General features: G+C 48.6%; 1 protein-coding gene across 1 annotated transcript in view; it reads right to left on the minus strand.

The window, feature by feature from the left end:
- LOC147111911 (protocadherin Fat 4) overlaps nt 1-18,276 on the minus strand; it is a 142,106-nt gene that overhangs the window by 43,875 nt on the left and 79,955 nt on the right. The window contains exons 11-12 of the mRNA XM_085999299.1: nt 2,992-3,077; nt 2,676-2,855 (exon numbers count right to left, since the gene is read on the minus strand). Of these exons, the coding sequence (XP_085855425.1) occupies nt 2,676-2,855; nt 2,992-3,077 (266 nt within the window). The remainder of the gene's footprint in view (nt 1-2,675; nt 2,856-2,991; nt 3,078-18,276) is intronic.

Consider the following 18,276-nt stretch of genomic DNA (forward strand, 5'->3'; position numbering starts at 1 on the left):
TCAGATATTAAAATTTAATACATTAGGGATTAAAAATGACAAAACCAGATTTTAATTTTACATTTAATCTTTTTCAGCACTGGGAAGATTTGCGATTGGCTGTGTTAATATTTACATTCTGGGCTTTCAAGAGGGAGAAAAATTGATCTTCAAAGTCAGTTTTCGTTAATGAATACCCACTGTTTTGGAAGCTGGCTTAGTGAAGGCCCCAACAATGCACAGTAATTAATCTGTGGCATCTTTCTCTTCATTCTGATCTGGGCCGCACCACACTTCCAGTAGTACAATGATGCCATGGGAATTTTTCACCTAACGTGCTTACATAGTTCAGAGATGAATGGGTAGAGTGAGATGACACTCTGAGCAGGGAAGGAGAAGTATAAAGACCTTAAATATTAATTGTTAAAAACTGGGCCTCAGTGCCACACACAGACTAGAACTGCCTTGGACATGATCCCATGATCGCAGTAGATGTTAAAGACAAGGGCATTTTGTCTTCAGACAGTATGAGGGAGGATCAAAAAGACAGCTTTGGTAATTTATGGCTGAGTAAAAGCAGACAAGGAGATTATTGTACAGATAGCGAGATATGCAGATTGAGAAGAGATTCAAAGCCGGAGAAAAGACAGAGAGGCTATAGACAGAAACAGATCAAAAGGGGAGGAGAGAGTTTCACATGCGAGACCCAGAGAGATTATCCCAAAATGCAATAGAGTTGAGCAGCTGCATGGAAGAAGTGACAGCTGGTGGGCCCATACCTGACGACGAGGTTTAAAAATGATTTTTCAGCTTTGCTCCTGTTGAGTGCCAGGTATGGAGTCATAATGTTGTACTTTAATACACTTTGGGACCAATTTTCCTCTACTGATGCAAATTATGTGTAAAAGGTCAAGAACTGGAGCAATCCCACCTGAATTGTAAAATGCTCAAATTTTCAAATCACTGCATTATTATTCATAGATCCAGGTACAAGTGTAAGGAGCACACTAAAGGTGAAAGTGGATAATTGCGTGTAAATGAACTTCAAAGGGACGGGGACAATTATAGGGGAGCGTCACAATGGGGGAGGGGGGAAACAAACCTTCTGAAAGCATTTGGATAGGCTCAAAGGGCATCTCAAAACCATTAACAGCCTTTGCCAAGGTTGAAGGAGCAGAGGATTGACAGATAAAAATGAAGGCAAAGCAAGTCCCATGTGTAGGCTTGAGGCCACAGTTGACAAACTCTGTCACCGGCTGTGCCAGCCTTATAGTGCCGGTTAGCAGCAGCTCTCCTGACAGCAGATGGCAGAGCTCTGCATCTGACTCTGCTAATCCAGACCCTCCACAGTTATTGCCTTGTAAGTGTGAGAGTGCCTGTAAATATGGTTGTAGCTTCTTGGCAGGAGTAGCTAATGAGGCTTTATTGGCTGAAAATCACCCTGGCCTGCCTTCTTCCATGTAGTATCACGTAAAGTATAAAGTGATTAGAGATGTTCTCGCATAACGATCATTCAAGCCTACATGCATATCTGTGCCATTGGCTTGCTGTCAATATTCCCTTTAAATTTTTTTGGGATGCGCGGCCCCTTTAACGGGTGGAGTGGCCCATTTAAATTTCCACGCATGCGTTACTATTTCTATTGAACAGCCGGTGAATGGCCTGCACGAGTCATCCAGAGCGTTGCGCGGCCACACAGCTTAATGGGAGCATTGGTTGCTGTCACAATTTATAACAACTTGCATTTATAAAGCACATTTAACTTAAAAAAAGGAGCAAGCCTTTGGCTTAGTGGTAGCACTCTTGCCTCTGAGTCAGAAGGTGCAGGGTTCAAACCCCTCTCCAGATAGTCCTGGCAAGTGGAGACTGAAGCTCCAGCTCTGAATTCTGGGTTGACATTCAGCTGGATTCTCTTTTTTTAATTTGTTCCTGGGATGTGGGCATTACTGGCAAGGCCAGCATTTATTGCCCATCCCTAGTTGCCTTTGAGAAGGTGGTGGTGAGCCGCCTTCTTGAACCGCTGCAGTCCGTGTGGTGAAGGTACTCCCACAGTGCTGTTAGGTAGGGAGTTCCAGGATTTTGACCCAGTGACGATGAAGGAACAGCGATGTACTTCCAAGTCAGGATGGTGTGTGACTTGGAGGGGAACTTGGAGGTGGTGGTGATTCCATGTACACCGCTGGATTTTCTTTTCCAATGCAGTCAATGGAAAAGATGACCAGGCAGGATGTAAAACAGGCTGCCATCTTGCTACGGCCATTTCTGCACAACCATCCAAGGCCAATTTCACTCTCATTGGTTCTGCCTGGTCTTTACTTGACAACTGCCTACACTAGTATGAATCAGATCAGGAGCTCACTATGTGGAGAATTGTTGGTGCAGGCCCACATCCCATCATATAGTGAGTAATTTAGATTTAAGAGCTCCACACCAGCATTTGGCTTCCCTGTATAGATAAGGGCAGTGTACATGATAAAACAAATGCACAGTTTAAGATGTATACAGATTTCAGAAAAAGTGTTCACCACAATGTCTAAAAGCCTCATTAAATTATCATGTTAAATACTGGCAAAGAATTCCCAGAAATAATTGATCAAATAACCATTATATCCCTAATAATGTAACATGCTGTAAAAGAGCTTGCTTTTCCATACTATTAATACAATGACACAGCAGTATTATGTGAAACATGGTACCTGGTGAGGATGTTATATGAAGATAGTGCCTCAGCAAATTTAACAGGAACACTGTTCAGTTTAACTTCCTTAATGCAACCAATGAAGTCATCTGTTTTTACTTGATCTGGGCGAAGGAGTATTGGGTCAATCGATTTGACTCCTCCAAATACCATGCTATTTTTATCCATATCCAGAGTTCTAAGAGTAAGACAAGGTAAGAATGTATTAATTTGCAGAAATATCTTTGAATCACATAATATGACATTATTTTCTTAAGGCCAGTTGAACAGAATAGGAATTTTTGAAAAGCATAAAGCTGGATATTCATTGATACCTTTCCGTGCCTATGCCTGGAGTGCTTACAAAGCAGAACTGTGCTGGCTGATTGTTGGTGCAATTATCCACTGTCAGGGATCCAACCTGCAAATACAGCAAAAAAAAACAAGCTGGTTGCTGCTCACTTCAAGAACAATACCAAGGAAGTAAGTATCCTGCCCCCCAGACACAGAAATCCTTCCCCTCTGATTTACAGTCTGCTTTTGTTCTCTACGATGAATGTTTAGAACACTCTGGCCTCAATTTTCAGAAACTGTGCTGTGAGCAAAATGTTGACAGATAGCACTTATAAAATGTTTCTTTGTGGCCTTTAATTTCCCACATTTGGCCTTTTTGAGTGAGACTGGCAACATAGTGCTAATTTTTTGCTGTGGGTTCATGGCCATTAACAATTAGATCGCAACATCAGACGTCCACAGAATCATCAGGATAGAAGGCATTTACATCCCATCAGTCTGAACTGGATTACAGCTCAGGCTGCAAACGTGAAAGCCCAGTGTGTTGAACCATTCAGCTCGCCTGCAATCATTTTAACTAAATCTTTTGTTCTAATTTTTGTGCTTCATTTATGGGGCCGCCAATAGAAGGTCATGTCAATGCCAAGAAAGCTCTAATTAAGCCCTTTACAAGATAGTAATGAGGTGTTTTGCATTGGAAAACACCATTTCTGTTTTTGCATTTCTATGTCTGCGGCTCAGAACTGATTCAAATGTATTCATAAATAGCACGGAAGAGCAAAACACGCAGAGCACAAAACTAAACTTTCCAGGATAATGTAAATTATGATTTGCATTGGTATAGCCTTTTGAAATTTGATCCCTTTGTCTCTTTATGCTAAATCATTTATCTGGTTGTTAGCAATATGATTATTGCATTTAGTCTTTATTGTACTCAGTCAATAAATGTGAACCATCTCAACTGAACAGAACACAGAATCCGTTGGATTTTGGACGGACTAACAAGGCAAGGGAATACACAATGAATGGTAAGACCCTAGGAAAGACAGAGGATCAGAGGGACCTTGGTGTGCATGTACATAGATCCCTGAAGGCAGCAGAACAGGTGGATAAGGTGGTTAAAAAGGCATATGGGATACTTGCCTTCATTAGCCGAGGCATAGATTATAAGAGCAGGGAGGTTATGATGGAGCTGTACAAAACGCTGGTAAGGCCACAGCTGGAGTACTGTGTGCAGTTCTGGTCGCCACACTATAGGAAGGATGTGATTGTATTGGAGAGGGTGCAGAGGAGATTTACCAGGATGTTACCTGGGCTGGAGCGCTTCAGCTATGAAGAAAGACTGGACAGGCTGGGGTTGTTTTCCTTGGAGCAGAGAAGGCTGAGGGGGGACCTGATTGAGGTATACAAAATTATGAGGGGCATAGATAGGGTGGATAGAAAGGAACTTTTCCCCTTAGTAGAGGGGTCAATAACAAGGGGGCATAGATTCAAGGTAAGGGGCAGGAGGTTTAGAGGGGATTTGAGGAAAAACTTTTTCACCCAGAGGGTGGTTGGAATCTGGAACTCACTGCCTGAAAGGGTGGTAGAGGCAGGAACCCTCACAACATTCAAGAAGCATTTGGATGAGCACTTGAAATGCCATAGCATACAAGGCTACGGACCAAATGCTGGAAAATAGGATTAGATTAGACAGGGCTTGATGGCTGGCGCGGACGCGATGGGCCGAAGGGCCTCTTTCTGTGCTGTATAACTCTATGACTCTATGACTAAGTTACCAATAATTTAGACAGTTATGAAACTGGCTTAATATGTTCTAATTAAATTTGCACCATGCTATTAACTATGTAGTTTTCTCTGAACTAAACACTATCCAAAAGTGTGATACAGTATTACAACTAACCAGAAGGGAAATAGAGAGAGTACAACGCCAACATGTTCCTGTAAAGGTCAAGGGTGGGACCAACAAGCAAAGGGAACCTTGGATGACAAGGGACATACAAAAATGCATTAGAAATAAAAGGGGGGCTTTTGGCAGTTACAAAAGACTAAAGACGGAAGAAGCCCTAGAGGAGTATAAAAAATGCAGGGGCATACTTAAAAAAGAAATTAGGAGGGCGAGGAGGGGCCATGAAATAACACTGGCGAGCAAAATAAAGGAAAATCCTAAGATGTTTTATAAGTATATTAAGGGCAAGAGGATAACCAGGGAAAGGGTAGGGCCCATTAGGGACCAAAGTGGCAATCTGTGTGTAGAGCCAGATGATGTAGGCGGGGTTTTAAATGAATTTTTTGCATCTGTGTTCACTATGGAGAAAGATGATGCAGACATAGAAATTGGGCAAGGGGGCTGTGACATACTTGAACATATTAGCATCGAGAGGGAGGAGGTGCTAGCGGTTTTAGCAGGCCAAAAAGTGGATAAATCCCCAGGCCCGGACGAGATGTATCCCAGGCTGCTGTGGGAGGCAAAGGAGGAGATTGCAGGGGCTCTGACACAAATTTTCAGAACCTCTCTGGCCACAGGGGATGTACCAGAGGACTGGAGAACAGCTAACGTAGTACCATTATTCAAGAAGGGTAGCAGGGATAAACCAGGGAATTACAGGCCAGTGAGCCTAACATCTGTGGTAGGGAAATTATTGGAAAAAATTCTGAGGGACAAAATTAGTCTCCACTTGGAGAGGCAAGGATTAATCGGGGATAGTCAGCATGGCTTTGTCAAGGGTAAATCATGTCTGACAAATCTGATTGAATTTTTCGAGGGGGTGACTAGGGAGGTGGATGAGGGAAATGCTGTGGATGTGGTTTACATGGACTTCAGTAAAGCTTTTGACAAAGTCCCGCATAGGAGACTGGTCAAGAAGGTAAGAGCCCATGGGATCCAGGGTGCCTTGGCGCATTGGATCCTAAACTGGCTGAGTGGCAGGAGGCAGAGGGTGATGGTCGAAGGTTGCTTTTGTGACTGGAAGCCTGTGTCCAGTGGGGTACCTCAGGGATCGGTGCTGGGTCCCTTGTTGTTTGTGATCTACATAAATGATTTGGATGAGAATGTAAAAGGTATGATCAGTAAGTTCGCAGATGACACGAAAATTGGTGGGGTGGTAAATTGTGAGGAGGAAAGCCTCAGGCTACAGGACGATATAAACGGGTTGGTCAGATGGGCGGAAAAGTGGCAAATGGAATTTAACCCTGAAAAGTGCGAGGTGATGCATTTTGGACGGACAAATAAGGCAAGGGAATACACAATGAGTGGTAGGACCCTAGGAAGTACAGAGGGTCAGAGGGACCTTGGTGTACATGTACATAGATCCCTGAAGGCAGCGGAACAGGTAGATAAGGTGGTTAAAAAGGCATATGGGATACTTGCCTTCATTAGCCGAGGCATAGAATATAAGAGCAGGGAGGTTATGATGGAGCTGTACAAAACGCTGGTGAGGCCACAGCTGGAGTACTGTGTGCAGTTCTGGTCGCCTCACTATAGGAAGGATGTGATTGCTTTGGAGAGGGTGCAGAGAAGATTCACCAGGATGTTACCTGGGATGGAGCGCCTCAGCTATGAAGAGAGGCTGGACAGGCTGGGGTTGTTTTCCTTGGAGCAAAGAAGGCTGAGGGGGGACCTGATTGAGGTGTACAAAATGATGAGGGGCATAGATAGGGTAGACAAAGAGGAACTTTTCCCCTTAGTAGGGGGGTCAATAACAAGGGGGCATAGATTCAGGGTAAGGGGCAGGAGATTTAGAGGGGATTTGAGGAGGAACTTTTTCACCCAGAGGGTGGTTGGAATGTGGAACTCAATGCCTGAAAGGGTGGTAGAGGCAGGAACCCTCACAACATTCAAGAAGCATTTGGATGAGCACTTGAAATGCCATTGCATACAAGGCTATGGACCAAATGCTGGAAAATGGGATTAGACTGGACAGGGATGGATGGGCGGCGCAGACACGATGGGCCGAAGGGCCTCTTTCTGTGCTGTAAAACTCTATGACTCTATGACAAATAATGCATGCAGGATTTTCTTGTAAGAAATATGATTATCACAGGCTATAAAGGTAGCACAGAAATAGTAGCTTCTGATGGTTAACTTCATTTTTCTGCTTCAACTCTATTTTAGTTCAGATCTGCACCAGGGATGAGGGAGTGAACAGTTGAGCTGCTCCAAAGTCCTTCTATAACTTCTCACTGAGAGGTGTGTGAGCACCTATCAGTGAGTCACCTCCAATATTAACTCCTCCTTTGTAACATGCTGCTCTGTAACTTCTCCCTGAGGGATGTATGAGAGCGCATCAGGGTGACTCACCCTCTGATTTTTCCTCCCACTTCCTCAATTGACTTGTGCTGCTCTGTAATTGGTCGCTGAGGGATGCCTCAAGGTGACTTGTGTTCAATTTTTCCTCCATGTGGAGATGTGTCTGGCCTCCACTCAGTACCTTCCCAAGAGACTGGGGACTCATTGTGTGGGGAATCACAGGAGTGAACTCATGTCATACTATTCCATCTCACAGCACATTGATGCTTCAAACCACTGCATCATCACCCTGCCTTATAGGCATTGTATTGTTAATATTTTGCATTAATTGTTACTGGAATTTAAGTTTGTGGATATTTCAGTAAGTTCAAAACTCCTCATAAATATAACTGTTTTACAGTGATTAACAACAGTGCTGCATCAAACGATTCAAACACTGCGTATTTGTCTACCATAATCATTTATAAAGAGCAAATCTCATGAGATTATGTCAGCTAAATCTTGTGATCCTGTGGAGATTCACAGAGTGTGATTACAAAATCTGTGTTGTGTACAAAGCAGAACTAACATGATGTCATGCACATAGTAGAAATACATCTACAAGATCCCAATGGCCTAAAATCTGAGCAGAAATGTAATTTAACTCAGGGTAAACCACAGTACAAAGCAGGATTGATTCATATGTAGAAAAATCTGTGCAGTGAGAGTAAAGACTCATGCTTAATTTATGCCGGGTCTGCCTTGCTATTAAACAAACACAAAACCTAGGTATAGGACCACCAGCAGTTCTGTCTGCTGCCTGGCAGTACAGACAATAATATATTCATTATCAGAGCCATGATGATGATGACCCAGTCTTTATTAATTTTACTGTTTCATGCTTAGCCCTGTTAGTACTGAAAACAGATTTTACTGGATCTCTCGGTTATCTTTATAAAAACATATAGAAATACATATATTGATGCTTACAGACTTCCTTTTTGTGAGATACATGATACTATTATCTTTCTTTTGAAAGCCGTGTCATTATGAAGCATTCCATACATCAGTGCGGCTGTGAACTGACATAATATCCTGAGTGGAGACAGGTATATCTGAGTGACAATTATCTCTGAGAATTGAAGCTGTCAACTTGAGACTGGGCTGTAAGCAGTCAAATGTTTCCACTACTGCTTGCTCATCTCCTTGTCCCTTTCTGGTTGGTATCATGGTAATGTTACCTCTAGTTTATGCATCTCCTCTCAAATGAGCAAGTATGAATGCAAGGTGATAGAAACAGTTGTGGCTCACTCACGTACCCAACTGAACTGGGGATGTGAGAACTCATGCAAAAGAGAGGAAGACAAGGGGGGAACTGGAGGGGAAAAGTTTAATAGTGCTTCTGAACCAAGATTGTGAAGCAATCAATAAAGCTGGTAATTTAAACAGTAGAGGGCAGCAGTCTTTCATTTTTATGTATATGATAAAAAGACAATGGATGAGTTTATTAAGGGGTGATTTTAACCGGCGGAAACCAGACAGGCAGGCAGTTAAAATCACCCGGGAGATTTACCCGCTGATGTCCCATTCTCTTCCTTCAATCTTCCATTATAACCTACTATTCTGAGCAGACAGGAAGGATACCTGCCAAAACTGGTGGGCTCCTTTAAATATGCAGATTGGGCTCCGATGACATCACCGTGCCTGACTGCGATTTTAACCGGTGGCCTGAGTGGGGAAGCCGTTGTGGATTTCCTGCCAAGTGAATCTAGCGGGAAGAGGAGCTGGATCCAGAAGAGGCGCAAACGGGTAGATTTTAATACTTGTTCTTACTTGCCTTGTGGGGCCAGGAAGAGCAGGAGTACAAATCGGGGTCCGATGACATACATTAGCCCCTGATTGCTGTTGAATCCATGAATCTTAAAGTATGGTGTTCTTCAATAACTAGACGGAGGCTGCAGATTAACAATCAACAGGTGTTTACTGGAGGAGGGTAGTCTAAAGACTAACAGTACAGATGCCTGCCCCAGGCTTATATACAGGTGTGGTCACTGCCGGTACTACAGTACAGGTAGACTACCCTTTATCCGAACTTCCGAAAACCGAAACCCTCTAAAAACCGAAGGTTCTTTCATTCAGCGTAAGTCGTGCACACGACCCCCCGCGGACCCCCGCCGGCCCCGACCCCCGCCGACCCCCCTGTGGACCCCCGCCGACCCCCCCGCGGACCCCCGCTGACCCACCTTCCGAAATCCGAAATTCTCCGAAAACCGAAACACGGCTGGTCCCGAGGTTTTCGGATAAAGGATAGTCTACCTGTATACAGGAGCTGTAAAAGTAGTTCTCTCTTAAAGGTACATACACTACAATTGCCAGTTTAGTACAGAACTGGATGGAGCGTGTGTCGTGCAGGTTCCAACTAGTTTTACTGGTCCTACAGCTGAGGAGGCCCCAAAAAGGTAAGTTTGAAATTATTTTGGTGGGGTCAGAAGGAGCAGAAGTGTAATCTAGACTGCCTCCGTGATCATGAACGCTCCCCACCCTCTCCCAGGACCTACCCTGCTGCCTGGCCTCTGTGCCGACCGATAGTGAACTGGCCTGAGTCTGGAGAGCTGTATCGGAATGCCTGGTTGATGCCTGCAACTTGTCAGTTTTCTTTAAATGAGGCCCAGACCTCAGAATATATCTGGCCTCTTCGTCCTGGAACAGTTAGTTGGTTGCCGCGCTCCTCCAGTCAGCCGCCCAAAGTTAAAATCTACCCCTTTGTTGCTACTGACTCTCCAGAGATTTGATAATTCTGGAAAAGCCTCAATTGAGACGAACATACAAAATTGGCGGGCAAGAAAAGACCAGCTGCAATACTTTATTCTCATGGTTTAGCATCCAATTTAAGCCCGAGTGCAAATACAGGAGTTAACTTGTAACCCACAACGCCATTTCTGTTGTGACAATCTAAACAATGACCTTAATCACCTGGCACTTAGAAAGGCCATGTTGTCTAAATAAGGACACCGTTGAAATTTACACTGTGATACATGCCAGTGTTTGATCAAATCATGTCATAAATAATCGCCTAGTAATTACTGGTGTGTTTCTCTTTGACAATATTGTAGGAGTCTACGTACTCCTAGCAAAAAATACTGAACTCGGAGAGGTTCAACAGAAAAGGTTTAATTGTTGCGGCTGCATGTTGAACACAAAATGGAGTCAGAGACTACACCAAGTCCGACTGCCTTTCCCCAGTCCACAGCTTCGACCGCTCCTCCCCCGCTCTGGGCTTAACTATGTTGCAGATCGAGTTTCTTAAAGGTGTGATCCTTCTTAAAGGCATGACGCCTGATTTATAGTCTGCAGACCGAAAAGCGGATTGTGTCCTTTCTGTGATCGGTACGCCACACAGCTCCCCCCAGAATCCGCTAGTAGGGAGTGTACGAACCGGCATGGCGGCTTGATGGCACGGCCGGAACGGCTCTTGGCGGTTGGTGTTGGGAGCGTGCCGGTCGGACGCGTCGGGCTCTTAGGCGGTCTGCCCCGCGGTGGGGGTTGGCCTACTTGAATGGGTTTGTCGGGCTCTAGGTGCGCCAGCTTGAGCCGGTCGACCGACACCTTGTCAGTTCTGCCGCCCACTTCGAGGAGGAAGAACTTGTTCCCCGTCTGGAGTACCTTGTAGGGTTCATCGTATGGGGGCCGTAGAGGTCCTCAGTGGGCGTCATGGCGCACGAAAACAAATTTGGCCATGTGCAGGCTAGGTGGTACGCGGGTTGCTGGTTCGCCGTGCCGGCCGGTAAGTACCGGAGCGAACTGTTGTGCTCGGTTGGCGAAAGCGCGGCGTTGCTGGTCAGCCGACCAGGGGGTCGTGGCGGTGGGCAGGAACTCTCCGGGTACGCGCAGCGGCTGGCCGTACACGAGTTCCGCCGCCGAGGCTTGCAGGTCTTCCTTGACCGCGGAGCATAGGCCAAGTAGCACCCACGGGAGGCGGTCGATCCAAGCCTCATCCTCGAGGCTGGCGTGGAGGGACGCCTTCATGGACCTGTGCACTCGCTCGCACAGTCCGTTGGCTTGGGGGTGGTAAGCCGTGGTGCGGTGAACGGTCACCCCGAGGTTTCGGGCGATGGCGGCCCACAGATCAGAGGTGAACTGCGGGCCTCTATCCGACGTCATGTCGGAGGGGACGCCGAACCGAGCGACCCAGGTATCGATGAACACCCTCGCGATGTCGGCGGTGGTGGTGGACGTCAGTGGAATGGCCTCGGGCCAGCGGGTGGTACGGTACACGATTGTCAGCAGGTGCGTGTGACCTTGTGATGGCGGCAGGGGGCCGACGAGGTCGATGTGGACGTGGTCAAACCTTCTTTCTGGCACGGTGAACTCCTCGAGTGGGGCTTTGACGTGCTGGTGGATTTTGGCACGCTGGCAAGCTATGCAGGATCTGGACCAGACGCGCACATCTTTGCGCAGGCCACGCCAGACAAATCGGTTGGCCACCAGTCTAATGGACGCGCGGGTGCCGGGGTGTGAGAGGCCGTGGACGATGTCGAACATCCGTTTTCGCCAGGACGCCGGGACTACGGGGCGGGGTTGCGCCAAGGAGGTGTCGCATTTGACTATGACGGCGGACGGGCCGCAGGCGACGTCGGTCAGTCGCAGCCCTGGGAGGGTTGTGGGTGCGGAGAGCAGATCGGGGTTGGTGCATTGCTCCGCTGCCAGTTGAGCATAGTCCACTGCCAGGTGGGCGCCGTGGACGGCGGGGCGGGATAGGCAGTCGGCCACCACGTTGTCTCGACCGGAGACGTGCCGGATGTCCGTGGTGTTGTTGCCTGGCTGACCAGGGGTCCGCAGATTTCGCCATCGCGAATGTCAGGGGTTTGTGGTCGACAAACGCGGTGAAGGGGCAGCCCTCCAGAAGAAATCTAAAATGGCGGACTGCCAGGTACAGTGCGAGGAGCTCGCGGTCAAAGGCACTGTATTTGGCCTCCGGGTGGCGCAGTTGGCGGCTGAAAAAGGCCAGCGGTTGCCAGGCCCCATCGACCCACTGTTCGTACATGGCGCCGACCGCGTGGTCGGAGGCGTCCGTGGTGAGGGGCACCCTGGCGTTGGGCTGTGGGTGAGCAAGCATGGTGGCGTCGGCGAGCGCCTTTTTGGTCGAGTCGAAAGCGGTCAACATGTCCGCCGACCACTCGATCGCCATTCTGTCTTTCTTACCCCAGAGGGCTTCGTATAGGGGCCGCATGAGGGAGGCCGCTCCGGGAATGAAGCGGTTGTAAAAGTTGATCATCCCCAAGAACTCCTGGAGGCCTTTGATGGTGGTAGGCCGGGGGAACTGCTGGACGGCTTGCACCTTGGTGGGCAGGGGAATGACTCCGTCCTGCGTGATGTGGTGGCCGAGGAATTCGATCCTGCTGAGGCCGAATTGACACTTGGCTGGGCTGATGATGAGCCCGTGCTCACTGAGCCGCTGGAACAGGGTGCGGAGGTGCTCGATGTGTTCCTGCTTGGAGGAACTAGCTACCAGGATGTCATTCAGGTAGACAAAGAGGAACTTCAGGTCACAGAGGACCGAGTCCATGAGCCGCTGGAAGGCCTGGGCCGCGTTTTTGAGGCCGAAGGGCATTCGGAGGAACTCGAATAGCCCAAAAGGGGTGATTATGGCCATCTTGGGAACGTCCGTGGGGTGGACTGGCACCTGATGGTAACCACGCACCAGGTTGACTTTGGAGAAGACTGAGCGGCCGGCCAGTCTAGCCGAGAAGTCTTGAATGTGCAGTATGGGGTACCGATCTGGCGTGGTGGTGTCGTTTAGGCGCCGGTAGTCTCTGCAGGGGCGCCATTCCCCGTCGGGTTTGGTGACGATGTGGAGTGGGGAGGCCCAGGGGCTGTTGGAGCGGCGGATGATGCCGAGCTGTTCCATTGTGGCGAACTCGGCCCGCGCGATCTCCAGCTTGGCCGGGTCCAGCCTGCGGGCGTGGGCATACACCGGTGGGCCTGTGGTGGGGATGAAGTGTTCTACCCCGTGCTTAGTAACTTTCGCGGAGAAGGTCGGGTTGGTGAGGGCTGGGAACTCAGCCAGGAGTGCTGAGTAGTCGTCCGTTGAGCAGGCGCGGCACTGCCACGCCATTTCGGCGGGTTGGGATAGGTGACATGGTGTTCATGTCCATGAGGCGGCGCCGAGGAATGTCGACCAACAGGCCGTGGACGCACAGGAAATCCGCACCGAGGAGCGGGGAGAGCACCTTGGCGGTGATAAACTCCCAGTGGTAGCGGCGGCCTGCGAGGTCGATGGTGACGGTGCGGGTGCCGTACGTCCAGATGTCGGTGCCGTTGGCGGCAGCCAGCGCAGGGCCGCGGCCGCCTCGCTGGATCTCGAGGGTGGACGCGGGGATGATGCTGCGCTGCGCGCCTGTGTCGCATAGGAAACGGCGTCCAGAGGCACTGTCCGTAACGTACAGCAGCGCGCCTGCTTGCCCCACGGCCATCGTGTAGGCCGGGTGGGGGCAGTTGGAAACGTGCAGGGATGGCTGCAGCGGCGTGCCCGTGCGCCGAACCGGGTATGGAAGTAGCAGTAGCCCTGGGTCGGAGGGCTTGGGGGACGTGGGTGCCTGGGGGGCCTCGTGGCTGAGCTGTGTGGCCGCGCGATAGAGGGTGGAGCGCGCACCGACGCTGCGGAGGCCAGGTCGGGGGTGACGGCATGGTTGGAGCTGGCGGACAGGAGCTTATCGGCTTCGTCGGCCAGGGCCTCGAGGTCCGTGAGGCTGGACGCCACGATCGCCGGGCGGATGCTGGGAGGTAGTTGGCGGATAAAGAGCGTGCGGAAGAGGGAGCCGGGCGGTTTCTCGTCGGTCAGAACAAGCATGTCTGAGAGCAAGTCTGACGGCGTGGAGTCACTGAGGCCCGGGAGGTCGAGGAGGTGGCAGTTGCGCAAAAATTGGGAGGCTGTGAATTTTTTAAGGAGCGCGGCCTTGAGATGTGCGTACTTGCCTTCCTCCGGAAGGTTTTGTAGTGTTGTCCAGACTTTCGTGATTGTGGAGCTGCCCAGGGAGGTGAGGAGGTAGTCGTACATCGTTGCATCGGTGGTGATGCCGCGGAGTCGGAATTGTGATTCGGCTTGAAGGACCCAGCCGGTGGCTAGGTTCTCCCAGAACTCCGGCAGCTTCACAGAAACTGCGTTTGTGTCAGCCATGGTTACGCTTAGGATTCGTCCTGAGTGTCGGGGTCACCAATGTAGGAGTCTACGTACTCCTAGCAAAAAATACTGAACTCGGAGAGGTTCAACAGAAAAGGTTTAATTGTTGCGGCTGCATGTTGAACACTAAATGGAGTCAGAGACTACACCAAGTCCGACTGCCTTTCCCCAGTCCACAGCTTCGACTGCTCCTCCCCCGCTCTGGGCTTAACTATGTTGCAGATCGAGTTTCTTAAAGCTGTGATCCTTCTTAAAGGCATGACGCCTGATTTATAGTCTACAGACCGAAAAGCAGATTGTGTCCTTTCTGTGATCAGTACACCACAGTATTATATTTACAGAGGGAAGCCTGGGGTTCTGGTCTGTCTGTGCTAAGTTACATGTGTCAGCCAGTGCAGTAGTGAGGCCTTCGACGCTGTCAACCATGAGGGATTATGGAGTGTCCTCCTCAAATTCGGCTGCCCTCAAAAGTTTGTCATTACCCTCCGCCTGCTTCACGACGACATGAAAGCCGTGATCCTGACCAACGGTTCCATCACAGACCCAATTCACGTACGAACCGAGGTCAAGCAAGGCTGCGTCATCGCACCAACACTCTTCTCAATCTTCCTTGCTGCAATTCTCCATCTCACCCTCAGTAAGCTCACCACTGGAGTGGAGCTAATTTACAGAACAAACGGGAAACTGTTCAACCTCCGTCGCCTCCAGTCCAGATCCATGGTCATCCCATCCTCTGTCGTCGAATTACAGTATGCAGACGATGCCTGCGTCTGCGCTCACTCGGAGGTCGAACTCCAAACCATCGTAAACACCTTCACCGAAGCATACGAGAGCATGGGCCTTACACTAAACATCCGCAAGACAAAGGTCCTCTACCAACCTGCCCCCGCCACACAGTGCTGCCCCCCGATTATCAAAATCCATGACAAGGCCTTGGACAACGTGGACCACTTTCCATACCTCGGGAGCCTACGGTCAACAAGGGCAGACGTCGACGACGAAGTCCAACACCGCCTTCAGTGTGCCAGTGCAGCCTTTGGTCGCCTGAGGAAGAGAGTGTTTGAAGACCAGGACCTCAAACCCAGCACTAAGCTCATGGTCTACAGGGCAGCAGTAATACCTGCCCTGCTGTATGCCTCAGAGACCTGGACCATGTACAGCAGGCACCTCAAAGCACTGGAGAGGTACCACCAACGCTGCCTCCGCAAGATCCTGCAAATCCATTGGCAGGATAGGCGCACCAATGTCAGTGTTCTTGCTCAGGCCAACATCCCCAGCATCGAAGCTCTGACCACGCTCAATCAGCTCCGATGGACGGGTCACATTGTCCGCATGCCCGATACGAGACTCCCAAAACAAGCGCTCTACTCAGAGCTCCGGCACGGCAAGAGAGCCCCAGGTGGGCAGAGGAAACGCTTCAAGGACACCCTCAAAGCCTCCTTGAAAAAGTGCAACATCCCCACCGACACCTGGGAATCCCTGGCCCAAGACCGCACAAAGTGGAGGAGAAGCATCCGGGAAGACGCCGAACACCTCGAGTCTCTTCGCCAGGAGCAAGCAGAAGCCAAGCGCAGGCAGCGCAAGGAGCGCACGTCAACCCAAGCACCCCACCCACCCGCCCCTTCAACCACCGTCTGCCCCACCTGTGACAGAGACTGTAGGTCCCGCATTGGACTAATCAGTCATCTGCGAGCTCATTTTTAATGTGGAAGCAAGTCATCCTCGGTTCCGAGGGACTGCCTAAGAAGAAGAAGTGAGGGGTGAAAAACTGGTCTAGATCAGCTGACCTCCTTGCACCTCAGGTTGGCCAATCGGTTACCCAGATCAGCCTGCCTCCTGGATTGGAGGTAAGATGGGTCTCCTTGGGGGTTGAGTTGTCCCCAGGATGACATACACTGTGATGGTAGATTGGAACTGAGTCAACTCTCCATGGCAGAATTTAAAAAACATTGTTCTTGAGAAGTGGGTGATGCTGGCAAGCCAGTATTTATTTCCCATCCTTTGTTGAACTTAGTCTGCATTAAGAGTCAACCACATAGTGTGGGACTGGATGTGGCATATGTAAGCCAAACCAAGTAGGAGCGGCTGAAGGACATTAGTGAACCAGTTGGGCTTTTACGATAATCCAGCCACTTTCAGAACCATTTTCTGGCACTAGCCCACAAATTACAAAATTCTTTCATTTGATACATGAGCCAGGCAGGGCTGGAAAACTCCAGGCAAATGCTGATGATTGACCAGCCACCCTGGCTCATTAATTAGAACTGGAGGGGTACACTTGTCTGCAGGGCTGGGGTTCCTTCAATATGTTTCAGATAACTCCTCAGGCCAACACTCTAATGGGTAGGATAGTCCTAGTTGGAAGCTTACCATTGTTGGTAAGCTGCACAGTTTAATTCTAGTAGTATCTCTGCACATACTTGGAGATATCTAAGATTTGGCAGTTGCCAGACTGCAGCTAGATTTAGGAAATTGGAGTGTGCCCCTATGGTGAGAGTGTGCGCACCTGTGAGAATTTTTCTGCACAGATAAAAAGGAGAAAAAACTGCAAATTTTGGAAATCTGAAATACAAGAGGAAATTGTTGGAAATACAAACTAGGTCTATCAGCATAAGGAACAGTATCTCACCAGGGCCCTTTGCAGCCTTCTGGTCTGAATATTGACATCAGCAACTTCAGATCTTAGCTATCTCCCATTTTCTAGTCTGTTTCTTCCATCCACTTTCCACTACATTTTCTTCCATTTTTTGTTGTGTATTTTTGCCATGTTTGTTCATCAGTTCAGCTAAATATTTTTACACCCTTTTGTTCTTTGAATGTTTTTTTCACTACACTATAACTGAGATGGCCATCCACTGGTTTTCACCTCTTTCTGTCTTTAAAAAAAATCTGTTTGTTGGCCATTAAATCCATTAATTGCCCCTTGGTGACAGGAGTCAGCAATCCTGGCTCTACCATTGCCTGTTGTACTCTCCTGGTTTTATTCACTTTCAGTTTCCAGCTCTGACGAAGGTTGTCTATCTGAAATGTTGACCTGTCTATTTTTTTTTCAGGTCCTGATGGAACTGCTGTGTATTTTCCAATATTTACCATTTTATTTTAGATTTCTCAGTGTTGGGTTTCTGTGCATGTCAGACACATACATGGCTGACCAAAAATAATAATGATTTAAAATAATAATAATTCACGGTGTGCGGAGAATTGATTAAAATGTGAATTTCCATGGGGGTTTTCACACTCGTCTGTCGTAACTTCGGCAGAAGAGTCGCAGACACACTTGAAAAGTGGCATAAACGCCATTTACATAATTTTTCCAGGGTTTCTGAAGCTCTTCTGTCCAAGTTACGGCAGACAAGTGGAAAACCCCCCGTGGAAATTCATCACCCAGTGACTGTTTCAAAGAATGTAAATTGGCCATGTTTCAGTTGGTCAGTAAAATACCTGGGTATTCATGGAATCTGAACTTTTTCTAGTGAATAAAAAAGGTTCTTCTAACAAAACACTGATTTAGCAGAACATTATTGCTTGGGTTGCCCCACATGTTTTTATCTTGTACTCACAGTAAGAAGATATCTTCCATAAGCAAACTAAGGCCTAGAAGTTCGTGACCGCCACAAAAGCTGACGGTGCCACCGCGGTCGGGTGTTAATGGCCGCCGAAAATGGTAGCGCTGGCAGGACTGAAAAATTGGCGCTCGGGACTAATTAACATTAGCCCAGTGCTTAACTCACTGTACAACGCCGTCCTGGTGGCATTCATCCTGGCAGAAAGCTCCAACATAGAGTGGCTGGAGCGTCATTCAGCTCGAACAGCCTGCTCTGAAAGTGAGGCTTTTATTTCAGAAAGCACTGTTGGTCCCTTAAAGGGACAATGCCTTCTGAAATGAAAAGTATAAAAATGATGTAGAAATATGCAGCT

The sequence above is a fragment of the Somniosus microcephalus genome, chromosome 10 (assembly GCF_052327205.1).
Source record: "Somniosus microcephalus isolate GS21.2 chromosome 10, FLI_Smic_1.0, whole genome shotgun sequence".
NCBI lineage: Eukaryota > Metazoa > Chordata > Chondrichthyes > Squaliformes > Somniosidae > Somniosus > Somniosus microcephalus.